At 39.4% G+C, this 22,123-nt stretch overlaps 1 protein-coding gene across 2 annotated transcripts in view; it reads right to left on the bottom strand.

The window, feature by feature from the left end:
* Window positions 1-8,036: 8,036 nt before the first annotated feature.
* Window positions 8,037-22,123, bottom strand: part of ldlrad2 (low density lipoprotein receptor class A domain containing 2) — an 84,036-nt gene continuing 69,949 nt past the window's right edge. For both annotated transcript variants that reach the window (XM_051930380.1, XM_051930379.1), the window contains 2 exons: window positions 12,106-12,252; window positions 8,037-11,798 (listed from right to left, as the gene is read on the bottom strand). In XM_051930380.1, coding sequence (XP_051786340.1) covers window positions 11,557-11,798; window positions 12,106-12,252 — 389 coding nt within the window. In that variant the 3' untranslated portion in view covers window positions 8,037-11,556. The remainder of the gene's footprint in view (window positions 11,799-12,105; window positions 12,253-22,123) is intronic.

Genomic DNA, 22,123 nt, shown 5'->3' on the forward strand with positions numbered 1-22,123 from the left:
CTATAAAAATGTAACTATTGACCATCAATCACATGCTTTTCCAGGTGGACTAGGTAGGTTAGTTTACTATACTATATTACAGTATTATATATATTATTATACTATATATTATATTACTATATAAATGTAATTATTCAATTAATTAAGGTTGTAATATCAGTGTGACATGCAGAGATAATACCTTGATATCCTCTGGAGGGAATGGCAGGTTCAGCTGTGTATCTTCAGCAAAAGCACTGATAGGAAAAACCATGAGACATGATGTCAGGATATAATGAGGTGGTGTATAGAGGGAATAAGAGAGGGCCCAGCACTGATCCTTGGGGCACCCTCTTGTTTGCCTGGTGTACCCTTGAGATTTCAAATGGTAGGATCTGCCCAAGAGGTAGGACTCAAAACCACCTGAGGGCAGTCTGAGTTGGAGCTGGGGCTGGTTCAATGGTACATTGTGCCCCTAGGCAGAGTTGGCTGCAAGCATGGGAAAGGCACTATATAAATAAAATGTATTATTATTATTATTATTGTAAAGAGGGTGGAAAGGAGGATCTGGTGACTAACTGTGTCGAAAATGGAGAAAAGATTTATCAGGATGAGGACAAATGACCTGTTACCAGTAATAGCCAGTCATTATGCGTCAATTATAGTAAGTAGAGACATCTCAGTGGGATGGCCCCTTTCCAAAGCCTAACTGATTAGGATCAAGCAGTCTGTTCTTAGCATTGGTAGTGGATACTACACCATAGCAGGCCACTGCTCCTGAGCTGATTTCATAGTCTCTGCATCCTTCTTACTATTAATTGATCTCATTGTTTAGTGACCTCTCCTTTTTAGGTGTGTTTGCATATATATGTATGCTGCTATTGCGATAGCCATGTCTGTCTGTCTGTCCACATGAAACAACTTGGCACCCACGGGACCAATTTTGTTAAAACACAGCGCACTTATTCTTCAAGAAAATTTGTTACAACTATTTAATTTTTGTTGAGTTATCACAAACATATTATGTTGTACAAAGTTTTGAAATTTCAAAATCTCCCATTGAAAAGCTTTGGTGAATCTCTGAACTTGTCTATCTTAAAACAGAGAAATTTTCTTTGCAATTCTGTTTCAAATTAGTTTATTATTTCAATTTTACATTGACAGTGGTTACAAGAACCTTTACAGTATGTGCTGCATATTGTCCTCTTTTTTCACCACCAATAACCACTATTGATGGCAAACAGATCCCCAGTATAGCTTAATGAAACACCAGCAGACTGTCTGCATGGATAAGGACGTTGCTGCCATGTGCTGCTTGCGTGCACAGGGCTGCAATCCTCCATCTGCAAGTCTAAATGGGTGCACGTGGGAACCTTTGCATCAGCATATTGTGTATGCTTAATGAAGGCTTCCTAGCTGCTGGTGTCTAAGCAAAAGAGAACCAGTGCATCAACATCTCAGACCTCTCGGTGCTTTAAGTCATAACAGATAAGCTAAATGATGTTCCTAACTGTGAAAGTATAAAATGCAAGTAGGGAGAACAAAAGGTTACCTACATATGAATGTAGTATCCTGTGGCATGTAAGCTGTTACGCACAGAGTGAATCAACATTTACAGAGTATTAACTGGACAATAAACCAAGCTCACAGCTATATTATCTGCAGATTATAATGATTTACTATGTCACTGTCACTATCATTTTCTTGGGTGACTGTTGATTTCATGCGTCCTGATAAATAACGGAGGTATATCAAAATGTCTTGTTTTTAACAGGCTTCACATATAATACATTTTTCACTGCTGCAAACATTGCTTCAGTAAAACAAATATTTTCATAATATATTTAGAACAACATGCATAAAACAAACCACAATTTACCATTAGAGTGCCACATTCACCAGATATCCATGCTGGTCAGTCGCTGTTTTAAAGTGTGCCTTTCACTTCTGTTATCCCTAACATTTGTTAAAACTGAATAGCTTTGCCAGTCCCACTTCATTAAAATTACTTTGGCCAGACATCCTCAAGCAAAGGAATACATTTTTTTTTAATTTGGGCTATATTAATTGGCAATTGCAAATTATCACTGTGTGTAAGTATGAGGTGTGTATGTGTGTGTGAGAGAATGAAAGTGATCCCTATGATGGACTAGAGTCCTGTCCAGGTCTGTTTTCAGCCTTTTGACCAATCTTGGTGAGGTAGCCTTTTGAAAATACAACTTGAAAAAGACTGAGGTGGAGGAGGAGAAGTTTGGCAGCATGTGCTGATTACAATGCATTGTTACACCCAGCACACAATGAACCACCCGGATTGGGACCCAAGTGCAGCCGTGCAGCAGGTGACACATCAGCACCACACTGTTCTGGGAAGGTTCTACAACCTACCTACTGAACTCAGTCCATTGAGGGCTATAATGACTTCTCCATAGTAGAACGCAACTTGTAACCAGTAGCGGGCACCACCCCAGTCACAATTACACCCAAACCAGTCACGGAATCAAATATAGTCCTTTTTAACAATAAATGAACCTTATAATAATAATAACAATAATTCATTACATTTATATAGTGCTTTTCTCAGTACTCAAAGAGCTATCCACATAGGGAGGAACCAGGAAGACCTTAACACAAAGGTCAAGACAATCAAAGTATAAGCAGCAGAGAAAACAATCCTCTTCTTTCACACTCCTTTCATCAAGCTTTGTCCATCACCTCCTGACTCTGACTTCATGGTCAAGGTGAAGCGGTTCCTTTTATCCAGGATGCCAGCTGGATGGAAGAACCGGGGTAGAGAGCATCAGCAGGGCACTACCTACCCCAGGACGCTAGAGGGCAGCTCTCCTGGGTGGCTGTGGCACCATGGATTCCCGCAGGGCACACTGGGAGTTGGAGGGAGCCACAGCCCTGTTGGGTTCTATGGGGGCCGCCAGGGGAAGCTGCAGAGCCCTACAGGTGTCTTTCACCACACATGGGGGTGATTCCAGGTCTGATTAATGAGCCACCTGGAACATTCCCAGGGTCTGCTTAAAAGGAGCCTCCTCACTCAGTTTGGAGAACCAGAGTCAGGAAGAAGAAGGACAAAGCTTGCCAAGCAGAGGAATGGAGGCGGACGACAAAAAGAGAAAGCAAAAGAAGGGACTGTGCTATTTTGGTGCTTGTACTGTGCTGCTGTGGAGAGCGAGAGAAAAGCACTTCCCACGTGAATAAATGTGTGTTGTGTGGCAAACTCGTGTCTCTCCCTGTCTGTGTTGTGGTTGGTGCAGCTGGAGAGCCCATGATTTCCACAATATATGCAGTTATCATATTTCTATAATCCTTGTGTTTATCAATAAATTGTATTTATTATTCTGTTTCATAAAACAAGTGCATTTCAGCTACCTTGATATGAGTCTAATGGCTGGAGACCACCTCTTACAAAAGAGAAAGGTAAGTTAAATAAAGTAGGAGCCTTACCAAATAATTTCATTAATTACCAGCATTGTTGCAGGCAAAACAGATAATGAATTAACCCAGTTAAATCTCTCCTTCTCTCCAAGATTATTTTGACCGTCTCTGGATGGACAAGTTCAAGTTAATTTTCATTTTCCTACATGGACCATTAATTGTCAATTACAGGTTAATTCTGAGACCTCCTTTTTACGTGAAGAAATGTGAATTTAATATGTGGTCACTACTGAAAATAGAAGACAGTGAAGCCACTAAGTAGTTTATGAGTGACTGAAAGAAAATATAAGACTAAATTACAAAAGTCGAAACCGCTGTCACCTTTACACTTAATTCCCTTTTATTTTTAATTACCTTTATCTACTTTCAGGCCCAAATTTAAAACAATAGCTAAAAGTTGATGAAAGCTGACAACATTTACAAAACTTTCAACTGTTATAATCGTTCAACAGCCTTTAATTGTTTTTGATCATTTCTACAGTTTTAAATAAAATATTACAAAGCATTGAAAAAGTAAATGCATTCTTAAAAAACATTTTTGTAAGAATTCACATTATTCTCCTAATGTCAGCACTGGTGATCTGGTTCTTTAATCAAGTGCCAGTTGAGCAACTAAAGACATTTTCAGAATGTTCCGTTTTTTGAGATTTTGTGAGACTTCCTGGCCACTCACTGTAGTCAAAGTAGTCGAACAATGAAGCCTGCACATTAAATGTAGCACCTCATCTCATGTCTTAGGTGCAGCTGTCATTAAAAAAAGGTGACATTAAAGTTAAAGGCACCCAATTACAATACAAGTGACCAGTATGGTTGCAGTTCGCCTTTCATACATAAGGCCAAGTGCGGCCTTTAAGTAATATTCTCGCCTCTAGCACTTATTTACACAAGAGCTGATTTCCTGTTGAGTGATTTAAGAGTTTTATTTTTCCTTTCTTGTTGCAGCCACATTCTGTAGAGGGCCGCTGATTATGTTCTTATTGGCACTTGAGTGTTTAGGCTGTGAGAAAGCCAAACTCTTGCATATGAAATATCCAACTTTCCAAAATGTATCTATAAAGTAAACGATTGGCTTTGCTTTATTAAACCCTCATAACTGATTCTAGCTCACAACGGCTGGAGCAGTATCAGGGGCAAGACGGGACCCAGTCCTGGAGGGGATGCCAGCCCATCACAGGCCACACTCGCCATCCATCCATTTTCTGATTACCACCTAAACCAATTTTAGGTGTAGAAGTCTCAGTGAGGCATAGAAGAGATGAAATTGTTAGGTTTGTTGTCATTTTTGTTTATGAATAATATTTTTCATATGTTTTCTAGCTTTTTTGTCACCTGTGTTAATGTTGTGTTGCTTTCTTGCAGCTTATGTTTATATCTTTTAATTTTGTTCATGTGTTATATGTCCTGTCCCCTTAAGATTGAATTGCAGGGGGTAGGGCCACAATGATGTACAGCTGGAGGACCACTGTTTGCCTACATATAGTGCATTCAGAAAGTTCGGAGACCCTCCCTTTCTTGAACACTTTATTGTGTTGTAGATTTAATTTTAAATAGATAAATTTACTATTTTGCCCATCAATCTACACTCAGTAATCCATAATGACAAACTTTAGAAATTAATGCAAATTTATTAAAAATCCAAAACTAAAATTTCTCCTTCATATTAGTATTCAGACTCTTGCTGTGGCACTCCAAATTGTGGTCAGATATGTCCTGTTTGTGTCTAGAACTTCATTGATGTCCACCAATGGCAAGTCAAATTGATTGGACAACATTTAGAGAGGCACACAGCTGTGAATACAGTATATAATCCCACAATTCACACTGCACCGTGTCAGGAGAAAAACAAACCTGTTTCCAAAGCTTTGAGTGTTCCCAGGAGGGACCAGAAGGACTCTTCCAAGAGTTGGCCAAACTGAGTAACTGGGCAAAAAGGCCTTAGTGAAGAAGGTGATCAAGAATCCAATAGTCACACTAACAGAGCTTCAGAATTCTTCTGCTGAGATGGGAGAACCTGTTTATGGTAGAGTGGCTGGATTGAACCCATCTTGAGAGAATCAACTAGGAATAATGGGATAATCTGCCCATATTCCTGGTGTGCAAAGCTTGTTGAGACTTAGCCAAGAAAACTCGATACAGTGATTACCATCAAAGGGTCTTCTACAAAGTTCTGAATTGAGAGTCTGAATACTTACATGAATTTCAGTTTCAGGTTCAGTGCAAACCTTTCTGAAAACATAATTTTGCTTTGTCATTATGGGTCTTTGAGTATAGTGTGATCGGCAAAAACGGCAGATGTATCCATTTAAAATGAAGCATACAACACAGTAAAGTATGCAGAATGTGAAGGGGACTGAATACTTTCTGATTTAACTGAATATCCTTGCAGAGGGCCAGGACCATCAAATCGGCATTTCCCCGATTGGAGTGCATTTAATTTATTAATGCTATTACCACATTTCTGGTTTTTGGTTCTTTATTTCTTTTAGTATTTTTTTAAATTTCAATTATGGACAGGGTTTGTTGGTTGGGATTGCTTTTTGGCAAACGTTGTGTTTCTTCTTTTTTCTTGTTTAAATGATTCCTTTCTTCTTGTGGTAATAAATCTTATTATTTTTCAATGAGCCAGAGTTTTCTTTGAAGACAGGATTCTTGACCAATGACTGAGGGGAGAGGCAGATCTTCAGTTTAGACATTCAGTATTATAGGGAATGTACCTTTCCTGTTTATCTTTTATGCTGGCATATTTATAGTATTTTAGTGACATATGCATACATTTTGCACCTTCCAAGCACAAGAATAACAGACATGTGGATTATGTGACATTAGTTACTTCAGAATTTCTGTTCATTTTTCTGTGGATGTGTTTCACATTGTTTGCTGTTGTCCAGAGCTGCTCACCATTGGGTCTCGTTCAATTTAAATTCTTGTTATGTCATTTCTCTACAAAAACATGAGATTAAAGTTTTTTCCTTGACTACAGCTACAAACTATATACACATAATAAATATAATTTTTGGGCGAGTACTCTTTAAACTTGTATGTATCCATTTTCTCTTGAAGCTGGCTTAAATATGGATAGCAAGTTTTAGGCTAGAGAAGGATTCTCTATGAAGCTTGTCTGCAAGAGGCCACCATTGTATTTACGTGTTACCAGAAATCAACTTAAATACCAGCTGTGAGAGGAAAAGGACATTTTTCTTTTCTTTTTGTGTATTCAGTGTAGGATTGAAGCCAAAGTGAAGAGAAACGATGACAAATAAATATACCAATGGATGTGATGTTTTCTGTGCTTGAGATCATGAAGGAACGTTTTGCAAGAGGAATATTATTACTTGTTTAAAGTTTTGTTAACCTGGTAGGCCAGTGTCAGATGAAAACTGGGGAGGCATACAATTTTTAACTTTGGGGATCAAGGAAAAAAAATTTTCAATAAGTTGACAGATATATTTCTCTTAAATACATTACTTTCTCTTGTTGTTTACATCTTCTGTTATTAGGATAGAGACAGAATAAGAAGAATGTATTGCCTTATACGTGTATTGTTGTCATGATTTGGTATTTTGTGTCTACAAATGCCATAACTGTTTAATTCCATCATTATGCCATTTCCAGCATTACTAGGGGTGTGGCCTCTGAGGTTGTAACCCATGCATAATTGAGACCACTGGCTATTAGTTCACATCCATATCTGATCTGTGGATACCAAAACTCAGAACAACTCAAAGTTTATCTTTGTGCTCTTTTCTCGTATGTACATTCTGTTCTCTTGACCATGATTATTGTTTCTCGTATTGGACTTCGGTTTTATTTCTCTGCCATTTTTTTGTTTTGTTTTTTTATATACATTTCATAGTTTTGCTCATTTGCTCATCTGCCATTTTGCAGACAAAACAATTGTATAGGTTTATATTAATGTTTATTATAATGTTTGTGTTTATTTGTGCCCCTACACTTCATCACTGTCTCTCTTTCCAGATTATCATTTATAGGAAACAGAGTAGTGGGGTCATGGTATGGTATGGTATGGAGATTGAACTCAAAGAAGACAGTTCTGGAGCTACAGCAATTTCAATAATTTAAGAGAAACTGTTGCAAACTTGTCAAAATGAAAGCCAAAAACTCAAAGGTCAAAAGCCAAAAGATTCGGGAATGAAAAAATAAAGAGAGAAGTATTATTATCCAAATACTGGATACCTAGAAAATCACATTGTCCTATTTTACATTTGTATGGTGCTAAGAGAATATGCCTTGGAATTTCAGTCACATAAGTCATGTGACCAGAAGTTGCCAGGGTAACAGTACACAAAAGTGGCAGCACTCAAAATGGCGGCAAGACTAGTGAAGTCTGAAAAATACAAACATAATAATGGAGTCTAAAGATCATGCCAGTGTGTGATCTGAGGTAACACATCCAGGTTTGGTTGCCATTAAATTCACAAGACTTTCATAATTTCGAACTAAATTATGCTTAAATTTCTTCTTTGCCTTTCTTTTAATGGAAGGATTACACAGAGTTTTTTCCTTGTTTAGTCTCAAATGCTGATCTGACATTACTAGAATTACTTGACTCGGTTAAGGTTTAACAGTTTGTGTTTGTTTTAGTACTCGTTTGATTTGGATAAGGTTTAACCAAAGGTTTTAACTAAGGTTTGATCATTTGCATTATATACAGTATGTATATATTAATTATTTACAGAATGGTTTTATATTTTTTTAGAATAAGGATAACAACAATGCATGATTCGGCACTCATTAGATGGCTACTAAATGGCTGATATAAACCAGATGAAAACCTAGAGAGAGGGTCTTCCTTTCCATTTGACAATGACCTAAGTTGCTGTGAGTCTTCTTCTGGACAGGCTCTGTGACTAACAAATGTGTCACCTGGACAAAGAGTAGTGATCACCTTAAAACTGCTGCAGTCACATAAGTCCAGGTTGTATACTTTTTGTGGTACTTCTGCCTGTGCTCCTGATTAAGGTCTTACACTTGAATCTGTTCATATTGAATAGAACAACAATTTGCCTTCACTGCTATTCTGCCTGTGGTTTCTTGCCAGGCAATTAAGAGCTCGTTATTAGTTTCATGTCAATAGAGGTAAGGAGAGACATTCTCAGTTTGGTCTGTGGATAGCGTAGTCTTTGGTGAGCACGGGTGTACAGTTGCAAGAAAAAGTAAATGAACTTTCTGGAATTCCCTGGATTTCTGTGTTGATTACTGTTTAAACAAGGTCTGATCTTCATCTAAGTTACAATAATAGACAAACACAATCTCACTAAACTAATAACATACAGTAGAAACAGAAGTATTATTCATGTCTTTATTGAGCACATGGAGTAATCATTTACAGTGCAGGCTGGGAAAAAGTTAGTGAACATTTGATTTTAATAACTTGCTGATCTTCCTTTAGCAGTAACAACCTTCACCAAATGCTTCCTGTAGCTGCTTTGAAGACTTGCACGCTATTCTGGATGAATTTTAGACCATTCCTCCCTACAAATCTATTTTACCTCATCAATATTTCTGTCTTGATTGCACAGCCCTCTTCAAGTCATGCTACAGCATCTTAGTTGGGTTACGGTTGACCATTCCAAAACACAATTCATCTTCTTTTTCAGCCATTCTTTATTTGATTTATTTGTGTGCCTTGGGTCATCACCCAACCTTTCTTAAGCTTAAGGTCATGGATTGCTGCCCTTACAATGACCTATAAACTATCTTGACAACTTTGTTCCCTCACTGATTGCAAGGCGTCCAGGCCCTGAGGTGACAAAGCAGGCCAATCCATAGTGCTCTCTTCACCATGTTTCACGCTTGGGATGATGTTTTGTTGTTGGTGTGCAGTGTCCATTTTCCTCCAAACATAACATTGTGCATTTGTGCCAAAAAGTTCAACTTTTTGTCTCATCTGTTCACAGAACATTTTCCCAGAAGCATTGTGAAACATCCTGGTGGTCTTGGGCAAATCTGAACCATCCTACAAAGTGGTTTCCTCCATGGTGAATGTCCATGAGCATCATTCTTGTTTAGTGTTTTTCTGATAGTTGACAAAAGACATTCACAGTGTGTAGACATTTTTGGAGGTCTTTTGCTATTACCCTTGGGTTGTTTCCATCACTTTCAGGGTGGTCCTTTGTGCTCTTGGAGTGATGTTTATTTGAGATCCACTGCTTGGAAAAGAAGCTACAGTGCTGAATTTGTAGACTATTTGACAGTGAATTGATGAACACCCAAATCTGTAGCAATGCTTTCTTAGCCTTTTCCTGCTTCCTGCATCTCTATATTGTGTCTTCTAAGGTCCTTTGATAGTTTTTTTTGGTTGAGGCAGAGTTCACACTAATCAATCTTTCTTGACGAGAACAGATTTGTCAGTAACCAGGCTTTGTTAACCTTTGTTTAAAGAGTGAGGCACCTGTGCAACCCACACTTTCAATCTCATCTCCTTAACTCAGCTAAAACACTGCTCTCCAATTACCTACAATTTTTGTTCGGAGTAACGAGGGTAGACAGGATTATGAATGAGTGTATTAAAGGGACAACATGGGTACGACAGACTGGTGACCAAGTGAGAGAAGCTAGTTTGAGATGGTTTGGGTGCATGCAGAGGAAAGATGAGGGGTACATCAGGAAAAGAATGTTGAGGATGGAACCACCAGGCAAGAGGAAAAGAGAAAGGCCAAAGATGAGGTTTATGTGGTGAGAGGGCACAAGAAGGCAGTCAGTGTGGCTGAAAATGATATAAAAGATAGATGGAGACAGATGATCTGCTGTGGTGTCCCTAAATGGGAGCAGCCAAAAGAATAAAAAGAAGATTAACATAGAGGTTCACTTATTCTTTCCAGCCTGCACTGTGAATGATTATTCAGTGTGCTTGATAAAGCCATGGAAAGTACAACTGTTTTTGGGTTATTAGTTTAATCAGATCATGTTTGTGTATTATTGTGACCTAGGTGAGGATCAGACCATGTTTTATGAGTAATCAATGCAGAAATTCAGGGAATTCCAAAGAATTCACTTACTTTTCGGTGCAACTCTACCTGATAGATTGAAACTCCAAGTGCCGCTATGGCTAACAATCCATGAACACACATATGAAAGAACCTAAGGTTTAGGGTCATTGTGAAAGCAAAGCATGTTTCCATGATATTACAGCTACGTTTCCCCTAATCTCACTAGGATAGGAGCCACCAAGTTCAGAAGATTGATGGGTGGTGAGCATGCTGTGCCATGGACTGGCACCCCATCTAAGGAAGGCTGTTGTACCATGCCCAGTGGGCCCAGAATTGCTTGCACCCCATGTGATTTCAAAACTGGCTTTGGTAAATGAATGTTTTTTATGCCCTAAAACCTTCTGCACTGCTAGCACAATATTGATTTTGTCTTTGTTACCTTTATTCCTCAGTGTGTATTTACCTTCAGAGGTTTATTGTCCACTGAGAAAATCTGTTATTGCAGTTTAGCTTTGTACAACATAAAAATAATTTTTTGTTTTCACTAAAAATGCAAAATACAAAACTTATTAAGAGTTGCACTTCTAGTAATTTTTATCAGATTGTAGCTATATAAATATATTTCTTTATGAATAATCATACAGATTATGACAAACAGATAAAGCACATTGGAGTGTAGAGACAGCCAAAGCACTTTGAGGGCCTCTGGTGAGACGTCCATGTCTTGTTTCTGATCTGTTTCTAATCTGGAAGATAAATTCTTGCCTAGATACTTCTAGACAGGGCATCTTCCCAGAATGGCATTTCCTAAATAGATTAACTGAATTTCCACTCCAGTGATGTCAAGATTCAATCTTAACTTCTACGAGTTCCAGCTCAGTCAGAGTAGCCCGGTACCTGAATCAATGGGCTTTGATTTAGAAACATTTTGATAAAGTCTCCCCAGATAAGGTTGCAGCAATTTTCCTACTCTCTGATCAGCTGAATTTGAGCTTTACTAATTTATATTAAATAAAGTGAATAAAGAAATTGTGGGAGCTTTGTGAACTGGTGAAGACTAAGGCTTTCATTTCAAAATATGAACGGTATTAGGAAATAGGAAGGCTTCACAGCACTCCTGCTTTGGAATGCACACCTATGTTCACCAGGGCATTGTGGGTCTAGATCAAGGCATATGAAGACATTATGTGGCCACTGCTGATGTGTTGTGTGGAGTTACTTTGGCCAACCGGTGTTCACGTCTAGTGCAGCTCCGAGAGCAAAGCTGGCAAGACGCGCAGACTGAGTTACAGCAAGGGAGGAATCGAAAGATGCTGACACGCCACACAAACCAGCCTGGAGACCAGCAGCACCAGAACAGAAACACCATCCCAGCAATCACTCCAAGAGCAACGTAAAGGACCACAAGAGACACATAGGTCGAATCTGGAAGACAAGCAAATTTGCAAGTTAAGCAACATAAAAAAATAGCAAAGCTATTATGAAATTTCCTTCAACCTGCCTACTAAATTTAACCCATCCTTGATTGTTAGATGAGATCATTACCTGTACTTGTTACAAAAAGAAAAGTAACACCGCTTTTCTTAAGAGCTATGAGGTAACATACTTTTATCCTGTTTACAATAATCATTTGACTTTATTTTATTAACTGGCTTTATCATGTAATTTATGGATTTTGGATCATCCTACTTAATGAGACTGAAAAGATCAATGGCGAGATGAACAGGCTCACCTTTGACAGAGTCAGGCTGGTCCACCTGGCTTGGAGACAACAAGTGGTGGTGCTCTCGATGGCTGCATGACTTATTGATTGATAGAGCGGTGGTCAATGTCTCTGTAGTTGTTCTGCTTGATTTCTGAGGTGTTGTGGAAGTGGAACCTTGAATGAGATAAAGTTTATGTCAGAAAAGCTAGAATCAATCTAAAAGGGTCCATAAGTGCTTCTTGAAAGTGATGAGGCTGAATGGGAGGACAAGGCAATGTGGTTTTTACTCTGCTTAGACTTTTGGCACATAGGGTCAGCTGTCTATTTTTCCTGTTTTTATTTACCTTTTCAATTTCCCCTTATTTGCATTTTTCTGTTAGAGCTATTGTCTTTAAAATCAACAATCCATTATGGAAATGGATAGGTTACCAAAAGCATTGATCTCCATTTTATTGTTTCTTTCTTTGTTCTTCTGTCAAGGAAAGGCATTAACTCCAATGATGGTTCCTTTTTTCATATGCAGTTTGTTCATAGCCTTGATCATCTGGCTCTCTTGCCAGGCAATACTAATCATGTAGTAGTCATAGGAAAAGCAAAATGGAGCTCTTCTAGAATTTTAACAAATATTTTTAATCAATACATGATTATTTTTACTAGTTAATACAAGCATGTACATACAGTTAGGTCCATAAATATTTGGACAGAGACAACTTTTTTCTAATTTTGGTTCTGAACATTACCACAATGAATTTTAAATGAAACAACTCAGATGCAGTTAAAGTGCAGACTTTCAGCTTTAATTCAGTGGGGTGAACAAAATAATTGCATAAAAATGTGAGGCGACTAAAGCATTTTATTAACACAATCCCTTCATTTCAGGGGCTCAAAAGTAATTGGACAATTGACTCAAAGGCTATTTCCTGGGCAGATGTGGGCAAGTCCGTCGTTATGTCATTATCAATTAAGCAGATAAAAGGCCTGGAGTTGATTTGAGGTGTGGTGCTTGCATGTGGAAGATTTTGCTGTGAACAGACAACATGCGGTCAAAGGAGCTCTCAATGCAGGTGAAAGAAGCCATCCTTAAGCTGCGAAAACAGAAAAAACCCATCCGAGAAATTGCTACAATATTACGAGTGGCAAAATCTACAGCTTGGTACATCCTGAGAAAGAAAGCAAGCACTGGTGAACTCAGCAATGCAAAAAGACCTGGACATCCACGGAAGACAACAGTGGAGGATGATTGTAGAATCATTCCATATTGAAGAGAAACCCCTTCACAACAGTCAACCAAGTGAACAACACTCTCCAGGGGGTAGGCGTATCGATATCCAAGTCTACCATAAAGAGAAGACTGCATGAAAGTAAATACAGAGGGTGCACTGCAAGGTGCAAGCCACTCATAAGCCTCAAGAAAAGAAAAGCTAGATTGAACTTTGCTAAAGAACATCTAAAAAAGCCAGCACAGTTCTGGAAAAACATTCTTTGGACAGATGAAACCAAGATCAACCTCTACCAGAATGATGGCAAGAAAAAAGTATGGAGAAGGCATGGAACAGCTCATTATCCAAAGCATACCACATCATCTGTAAAACACGGTGGAGGCAGTGTGATGGCTTGGGCGTGCATGGCTGCCAGTGGCACTGGGACACTAGTGTTTATTGATGATGTCACACAGGACAGAAGCAGCCGAATGAATTCTGAGGTGTTCAGAGACATACTGTCTGCTCAAATCCAGCTAAATGCAGTCAGATTGATTGGGCGGCGTTTCATGATACAGATGGACAATGACCCAAAGCATACAGCCAAAGCAACCCAGGAGTTTATTAAAGCAAAGAAGTGGAAAATTCTTGAATGGCCAAATCAGTCAACTGATCTTAACCCAATTGAGTGTGCATTTCACTTGTTGAAGACTAAACTTCAGACAGAAAGGCCCACAAACAAACAGCAACTGAAAGCTACTGCAGTAAAGGCCTGGCAGAGCATTAAAAAGGAGGAAACCCAGCATCTGGTGATATCCATGAGTTCAAGACTTCAGGCTGTCATTGCCAGCAAAGGGTTTTCAACCAAGTATTAGAAATGAACATTTTATTTCCAGTTATTTGATTTGTCCAATTACTTTTGAGCCCCTGAAATGAAGGGATTGTGTTAAAAAAATGCTTTAGTTGCCTCACATTTTTATGCAATCGTTTTGTTCACCCCACTGAATTAAAGCTGAAAGTCTGCACTTCAACTGCAACTGAGTTGTTTCATTTAAAATTCATTGTGGTAATGTTCAGAACCAAAATTAGAAAAAAGTTGTCTCTGTCCAAATATTTATGGACATAACTGTAAATGAAGTTGTAACAATGGATTATTAAAAGCACAAGGAAAAGGACTGAAGGTAACTAAACGGTTAACTAAACGCTGCTTAAAGCTTGAGCACACGAGGGTTGCCTCATCTTAAGAGGGATCCATCAGTGTAACTAATCAGGTTAAAATGAAGTAAATGAGTAATAAACACCCCCTTGAAAAGTGAGAACAAACTAGTGAGAAAGCCCAAACACCCCAATTATGAAGCGTTGATAAAATCCATGGGAAAACCCATAAGGGCTCATTTATACTTCTCGCTCAGAATGCGTACGCGTTCACATCATGGCCGCCACGCATTCTGAGCGTTCATTTGATGTGTCCTCTGAGCAGGTCCTCAGAAATTAACACGACACGTGCGCGAGTTGCAGTACCAGCAAAAAGTCGGGGGGCGCAGTGTGCTAAAAGTTGGAATGTGACGTCAGAGTCTCTGTTTACTATCTACATGTGACAGAAAGCCGCTTTGCGGATCCTACGAGATCGGTGTGCATGCTTCGATATTTGATAAATGGTTTGATGTGGTGAAGCAAAATGCCGACGTACAGATGTATTCATGGTGCTTTTATATTCAAGCAATCGTAATGACACGATACGTTTTAAAATTCTCACATACTGTGCCTTCTTTTTTTCTAGGGCTTCCTCTGCACCTGACAGCTGCGAATCGCCAACAATAGATCTTCACTCCTCGCACATTAAATGTATGATATTCCAACTCTCTGCACATTTATACCTGATATCACTTTCATGATGAAAAGCATTAAAGTATGTATATTACATTTTACAGATAAATCGGTAATTTCATTTAAATAATCCATCCATCCATCCATTTTCCAACCCGCTGAATCCGAACACAGGGTCACGGGGGTCTGCTGGAGCCAATCCCAGCCAACACAGGGCACAAGGCAGGGAACCAATCCTGGGCAGGGTGCCAACCCACCGCAGGACACACACAAACACACCCACACACCAAGCACACACTAGGGCCAATTTAGAATCACCAATCCACCTAACCTGCATGTCTTTGGACTGTGGGAGGAAACCGGAGCGCCCGGAGGAAACCCACGCAGACACGGGGAGAACATGCAAACTCCACGCAGGGTGGACCCGGGAAGCGAACCCGGGTCTCCTAACTGCGAGGCAGCAGCGCTACCACTGCGCCACCGTGCTGCCCTCATTTAAATAATGAATAATGTTAATAGGATGGAGTGGTGGCTCTGAGGCTAGGGATATGCACTGGCAATCGGAAGGTTGCTGGTTCGAATCCCGTAAATGCCAAAAGGGACTCTGCTCTGTTGGGCCCTTAACCTGCAATTGCTGAGCGCTTTGAGTAGTGAGAAAAGCGCTATATAAATGCAAAGAATTATTTTTTATTATAATTACACACATGGGGTGACACAGTGGCGGAGCGTTAGCGTTGCTGTCTTGCAGGGAGTCACGTCGCTGATATTCCCTGCCTGGAGTTTACACATTTTCCTGCTGGGTTTCCTCAGTGTGCTCCAGTTTCCTTCCAAAGATATGCAGATTTGGGGATTTGGTGCCGTTAAAATGACGCGAGTGTATGTGTGTGCTTGTATTCACCTTGTGATGAGCTGAGGCATCATCCAGGGATTATTTCTCACTCGTGCCCAATGCTTGCTGGAATGGACACATCCCTGGATTTAATCAATAAACATCCTTTTCAGAGATATTGCGATAAGGTGTCATCGGAATTTAATGGGTGTTCTAGGCAATTCACAACACAGAGAAGCCGAACATGTTCTCACCATGATAATATCTCGCACTGCCACCTGGCGGATTCCTCCAGATTTACTTAAAGTATGTGCGCAAGTATAAACACTTCAATGCTTGCGTAGCAGGAGCGTCCACTGCAGCATGCGTTGCGTCGCATGAAGTATAACTCCAGCCTAAGACACCCCTATTAAAGAAGTGATGTTTAGAATAATGGAAGAATCAACATGCACATGAAATTACTGGTGGTTGTAGTTGATTGGCTAAGATGATAGAATTCTACATATTAAGAGTCAGATGACATGATGTATTAGATGAGGTAAGGGTCATAGGAAAGTATAAAAGAGAATGAATTGTTTACTTGATTGCTCACTCTATTAACTGAGATATTTCTCTATATCTATGTGCAGATAAGGAATCGTTCTGCATGTTCATCTGGTCTTGGAGAACAATTTATTGGAAAATAGAGGACAGATTTTTTCACAACACGCTCGAGTTTGCTGGTGCTCTAGTATTGTGCCTGTATATACCCTTCTAAAAGCCACAGTATTCTGGGCCTTGTGTTGATGAGTTTCAAATCTAAATGTAAATACTTTTTGAATTTAGCTTTCTTTAATATTTTACATACTATTGCCTGTGTTCTTCTTGATTTCACATACTATGATGTTTGTTCTCAAAACTTCTTTTGATTTGATAAATCTAATTAACTTGGTTTAATCATTTTTATTTTGACTTGACCCTGTCTTGTCTCCTTTTTGTGCACACTATTATCCGGAACACATGCCCTCATGCTGTCATAGTCCTATTCTTCACCCTTGCGTCATGGTTTCATCTGTTGTGAGCATAGGAAATGCTCATCCCAAAGGACTTGATAGAGAGAAGGAGAACTCAGAAAGATAAAAGGGAAGCTGGAAAAACTGGAGGAAATGAAAACCACTTGGACGGACAGCCATTTGCCAAAGCACAAAATGCAAAACAAGTTGCAGAAGGCTGTTTACTATTTAAATTGCCTTTCCATAAATAGGAATTGCAGGGTTTGTTTTACTGATTTTATCCAGAATCTTGAACATTACTGTTGGAGTCCCTTAACAAGGGGTGAAGACATCTTAATCCATCGACATCAACCAGAAGACTGGCAATGGGGTCAGTACTAACAGCAAAGTGAAAACTGAGGAAGCTTGGGAGAAAAAAGTTTACCCCTAGAAAAACAAGTCAAAAACATTCAATTTTGTTCAAAAAGGAAAAATGTTATTACAGATTAAGTCAGAAGTTTACATGTACTTTGGGTGAATTCTTTAAAACTCACTTTATAACCCCTCCACAGATCTTATGCTAACTATCCATCCATCCATTTTCCAACCCGCTGAATCCGAACACAGGGTCACGGGGGTCTGCTGGAGCCAATCCCAGCCAACACAGGGCACAAGGCAGGAACCAATCCCGGGCAGGGTGCCAACCCACCGCAGGACACACACAAACACACCCACACCCCAAGCACACACTAGGCACAATTTAGAATCGCCAATCCACCTAACCTGCATGTCTTTGGAATGTGGGAGGAAACTGGAGCGCCCGGAGGAAACCCACGCAGACACGGGGAGAACATGCAAACTCCACGCAGGGAGGACCCGGGAATCGAACCCAGGTCCCCAGATCTCCCAACTGCGAGGCAGCAGCGCTACCCACTGAGCCACCGTGCCGCTCTTATGCTAACTAACAAACTATAAATTCAGCATATTGTTTAAGACGCTTCCTCTGTAAGTGTTTCCCACCACAGCCACAAGTACAAACACTGCAGCACACAGCAACACTTTGTCCCTGCTTCTTTCTGTCTTCACCACCTCTCTGCCTCCTCTGCTCCTCCTGGCAAGCTGTGTCCTCCTTCTTCCCATCTCTAGCTCTCCGAATGAAGGCAGTGGACTTCTTTGATGCACCTGGGAATACTTTACGTTACGGTCTGGAAGCACTTATATGTGAGGCAGAAGCCCAGCAAAGTAGGGCTCTGCAGTCCCTGCAACACCCCCTGGCAGCACCCACGGAACCCAACAGGGCTGAGTTTGTGAACTCCAAGTCCCATGATGGCTTCCTGTGGGAATCCGAGGCACTTCTGCAACCTGGAGGGGTGCCATCTGGTGATCTGGGGGAGATAATACCCAATGCACCCTCTCTCCCTAGGTCCTTTCATTATGAAGGTGTCCTAGCCGGGTCCCTTTTCCAGCTGTCTGCCATACGCCATTTTCCAAAAACTAGGTTGAAGAGAATAATGATTTTTGGTAGGTGGGCTACTATCATATACAGTAGATGATGTTATCAAAAATATAAAAATCAGATTTCTGCATCTTGCCCCACAAGAATTACAAGATTATAAACTGTGGAAATGTGATTTTTTTTTTTAAATTTGGAGGGATGGGAACCCATGAAACTGTACCTATTTTCAGGATTTCCATTTTTTCTATGTTTTTCATGTAACAAGGTCTCCACAGTATGAATAATAACTTTACACACCTTTTTTTAACATTACATTTGTTTATTTGTCTGACGCCTTTATCCAAGGTGACTTACAATATTTGTGATACCATTGGTTACATGTCTTTTGGTTTTACAATTACAGCACGGACAGGTCAAGTGACTTCCTCATGACCACACAGTGTTAGTAGGAGGATTTGAACCCACAACCTCAGGGTTTGAAGTCCAAAGCGTTACCCGCTACATCACACTGCCTCTTCTTCTATACTGCTTATATAAAATATAAAGAAAATGAAAACCTGTATCCAATCAGAAGTTTTTAAATATCTATAAAGTAAGAATTATGATTGATTTCAAAGCATAAGTCAAAAAGAATTCTCATTTTATGCTGAAAAAAATCATTTTTTAAGCATTGACATATCTTTACTGATTCAGGAGACATTTGACATCTCACACAGGCTTCTGACTGCTAATAATTGTGATGGCCACCCTTTGTGAAGTGGGCTAGCAGGATGCAAGGGAGGGAACTTTTTAAATTTTGGCCATCACTTAACCCTACAAATGAAAGAACAAAGTTAAACATTTTTTGAAAGCTATACAGCAATAATTCTGTTTAAAATTGGGTGAATCTTAATGGAATGACCTTTTCACATTTCCAGGTATGTTTCATCTCCCAGTGCTTTTTGTTATATGTGTCTGTATTTATGTGTATTTTATATTTTGCAGTCAGTTTTGAATTGTTACTTTTATGTTATTTCTGTAATGCTTGTTTATGTTATTTAACCTCTATACATTTTAAGAGGATAAAACATCATGGTCAAGTAGAAATGAAATTAGCGTTTTTTGTTTTGAAGTCCAGATGAAAATATTCAGGGGGAAGCCCAATCTGTAATCCAGAACTTTTGTTTTAAAGCGGCATTGAGTATTATTTGTGAATTACTGAACACAAAAACATCATGGCCATATTAAAAATAAAATCATCAAGGGTCATTTCCCCATGCCTTAATCAAGCTTTTTCATTTAAAAGCAGTGCTGACTACTGTTGTACATCAATCAAGATAAAACAACATGACCTCTGAATGAAAATCACTCTGGGACATGAGGCATTCATAATTGAGCTTTGTTTATAAAGCAGTGACGTGCAGAATCAAGCGTGGCCCGATGAAATGAAATTCACCATTGGAAACACTCCATTGTATCTGTTATTTAACATACACGGAAATAAAAACAGCAAAGGGAGACCTTGCTGTTTGCTTGTTGACATATTTTGAACTAGCTGTGCTACCCATCTAAGACGAGTTGAAATCTAAGTAGTCAACGTAGACATCAGCATTAACGTTTGCGGTGCAGTATGTCCGTCCAGTTTCCATGTCTCTATTACATAACAATTGGTACAGGATTCGAAAAGCAGTGTTAATGTTTGTGATGCACCATCTGTTGGAGAGCAGAGACATAGCAACTGGATGGACACACAGACATTTGTCCTTTTATTAAGGTGGACTAGCTGAGCTTCTAATCTAAGATGGGTTGAAATCTAAGTAATCAACGTAGGCCTCAGCTTTAACATTTGCAGTGCACCCTGCAATGCATATGTCTCTGTTATATGCTATTTGGTATGGGATCTGTAAAAGGAGTGTTGAAGTTTGCAATGTAGTATGTGTGTCCAGTTGCTATGTCTCTATTATATAACATTTGGTACAGAATTTGTAAAAGCAGTGCTAATGTTTGTGATGTGCCATCTGTTGGAAAGCTGAAACATGCAATAGCAAACAGGTGGAAACACAGACATGTGTACTTTTATTAAGGTGAACTAGCTGTGCTTCACCTCTAAGATGGGTTGAAATCTAAGTAGGCCTCAGCTTTAACATTTGCAGTGCACCCTGCAACGCATATGTCTCTGTTATATGCTATTTGGTATGGGATTTGTAAAAGGAGTGTTAAAGTTTGCCATTCACCATCTGTTGGAATGACAATTGCAATGCATGTTATTACTAAAAATGTTTGTGAAGTGTCATCTTTTGGAATGGACAGATCTTTTTAGATGGACAGACAGACAGACAGACAAACAGACACTTATATTTTTATTAATGTGGATTAGCAGTGCTTCCTCTCTAAGGCAGGTTGAAATCTAAGAAATCAATGTAAACCCCAGCATTAACATTTGCAATGCAGTGTGTACATCCAGTTGCTGTCTCTCTGTTATATAACAATCATAAAGCAGTGCTAATGTTGGCGATGCGCCATCTGTTGGATAGCAGAGACACAGCAACACATATACTTGTATTAAGGTGGAAAAGTCAACAATTTCCATGAGGTGTACTTCCTTTTTCACATAACAGTTTATGACATGCACATCATATAAAACTAAGTGCTTAAAGGTGTTAATTTTATTTTCAGAGAGATTTAGTCTCCAAAAGGCTATCACTTTTTAATGATGCATTATTTATTAAGAAAAGAAACTATTTGGTTATGAAACACATTAGATAATGAAGTTCTTTCAGCAAATTATGGGTCATTAAACTATCAGCATAATTTACGTGAAATATAAAGTTTATTCGTGAGAATCTCAGCAGATTGTTTTTCAGAATTTGCTTTTCCTAACTTTTGCCGAAGCTAACTCACTTATTAAATTTTATTATCCAAACTTTCTGCTGCTTCTTTTCCATTGGAGATCCTAACCAATCCTTTTTGAGACACTGTTATTCTTGAAAAATCTAAATATACAAGTCTCCTTTTGTCAAAAACTCATGGGAAAAAGAAAAACTGGCCCAACGCAATTCATCAGTTTGGAGCGCATATTAAACATCCGAGTTCATCGCACTGAGTGAATTTAACTAGTGTTCCTGCATCAGACTGGGCAAAAGTCAAATGAAGTTAAACAAATGTGGAATTTCATCCTTTGAGTTTTTGATCAGGTGACACACATCAGTCAGTCAGTCAGTCAGTCATTTTCTAACTAGCTCAGGGTCACGGGGGGATGCCAGAGCCTATCTCAGGTATCATAGGGCACAAGGCAGGAACAAACCCTGGACACACACACACAAACACACACAGCATGGCCATGGTAACACTGCCAGTCCACCTCACCGACATGTCCTTGGACTGTAGGAGGAAACCAGAACACCCGGAGAAAACCCACACAAGCACGGGAAGAACAAGCAAATTCTATGCAAACAGCAATGGTACCACTGAGCCACTGTGCCGCCCACACATATCAGTGTATCTCTCTATTATAAAACAAATCTTGGAAGGTTGGAAGGAGACGAGACGTGATTTTCTCAGAGAGACACTTTCACGACCCGAGTCTTTGTACCAAGAGATTTAACCACATCCGGGGCCAGAAATAAAACAAAGAGTAGATGACAAAGTAGAACGTCGTAAAGAATTCAAAAACTTTGGCGTGGTACACATGCAAAGCAGGTTAGAGATAATGGAAGTACGAAAATTCGAAAGTCTCAAAAAAAAGGATAGTAAAGATCGCATTAGCACAAACAAACGGAAATCA

This window comes from Erpetoichthys calabaricus, chromosome 8 (assembly GCF_900747795.2).
Source record: "Erpetoichthys calabaricus chromosome 8, fErpCal1.3, whole genome shotgun sequence".
Taxonomy (NCBI): domain Eukaryota; kingdom Metazoa; phylum Chordata; class Cladistia; order Polypteriformes; family Polypteridae; genus Erpetoichthys; species Erpetoichthys calabaricus.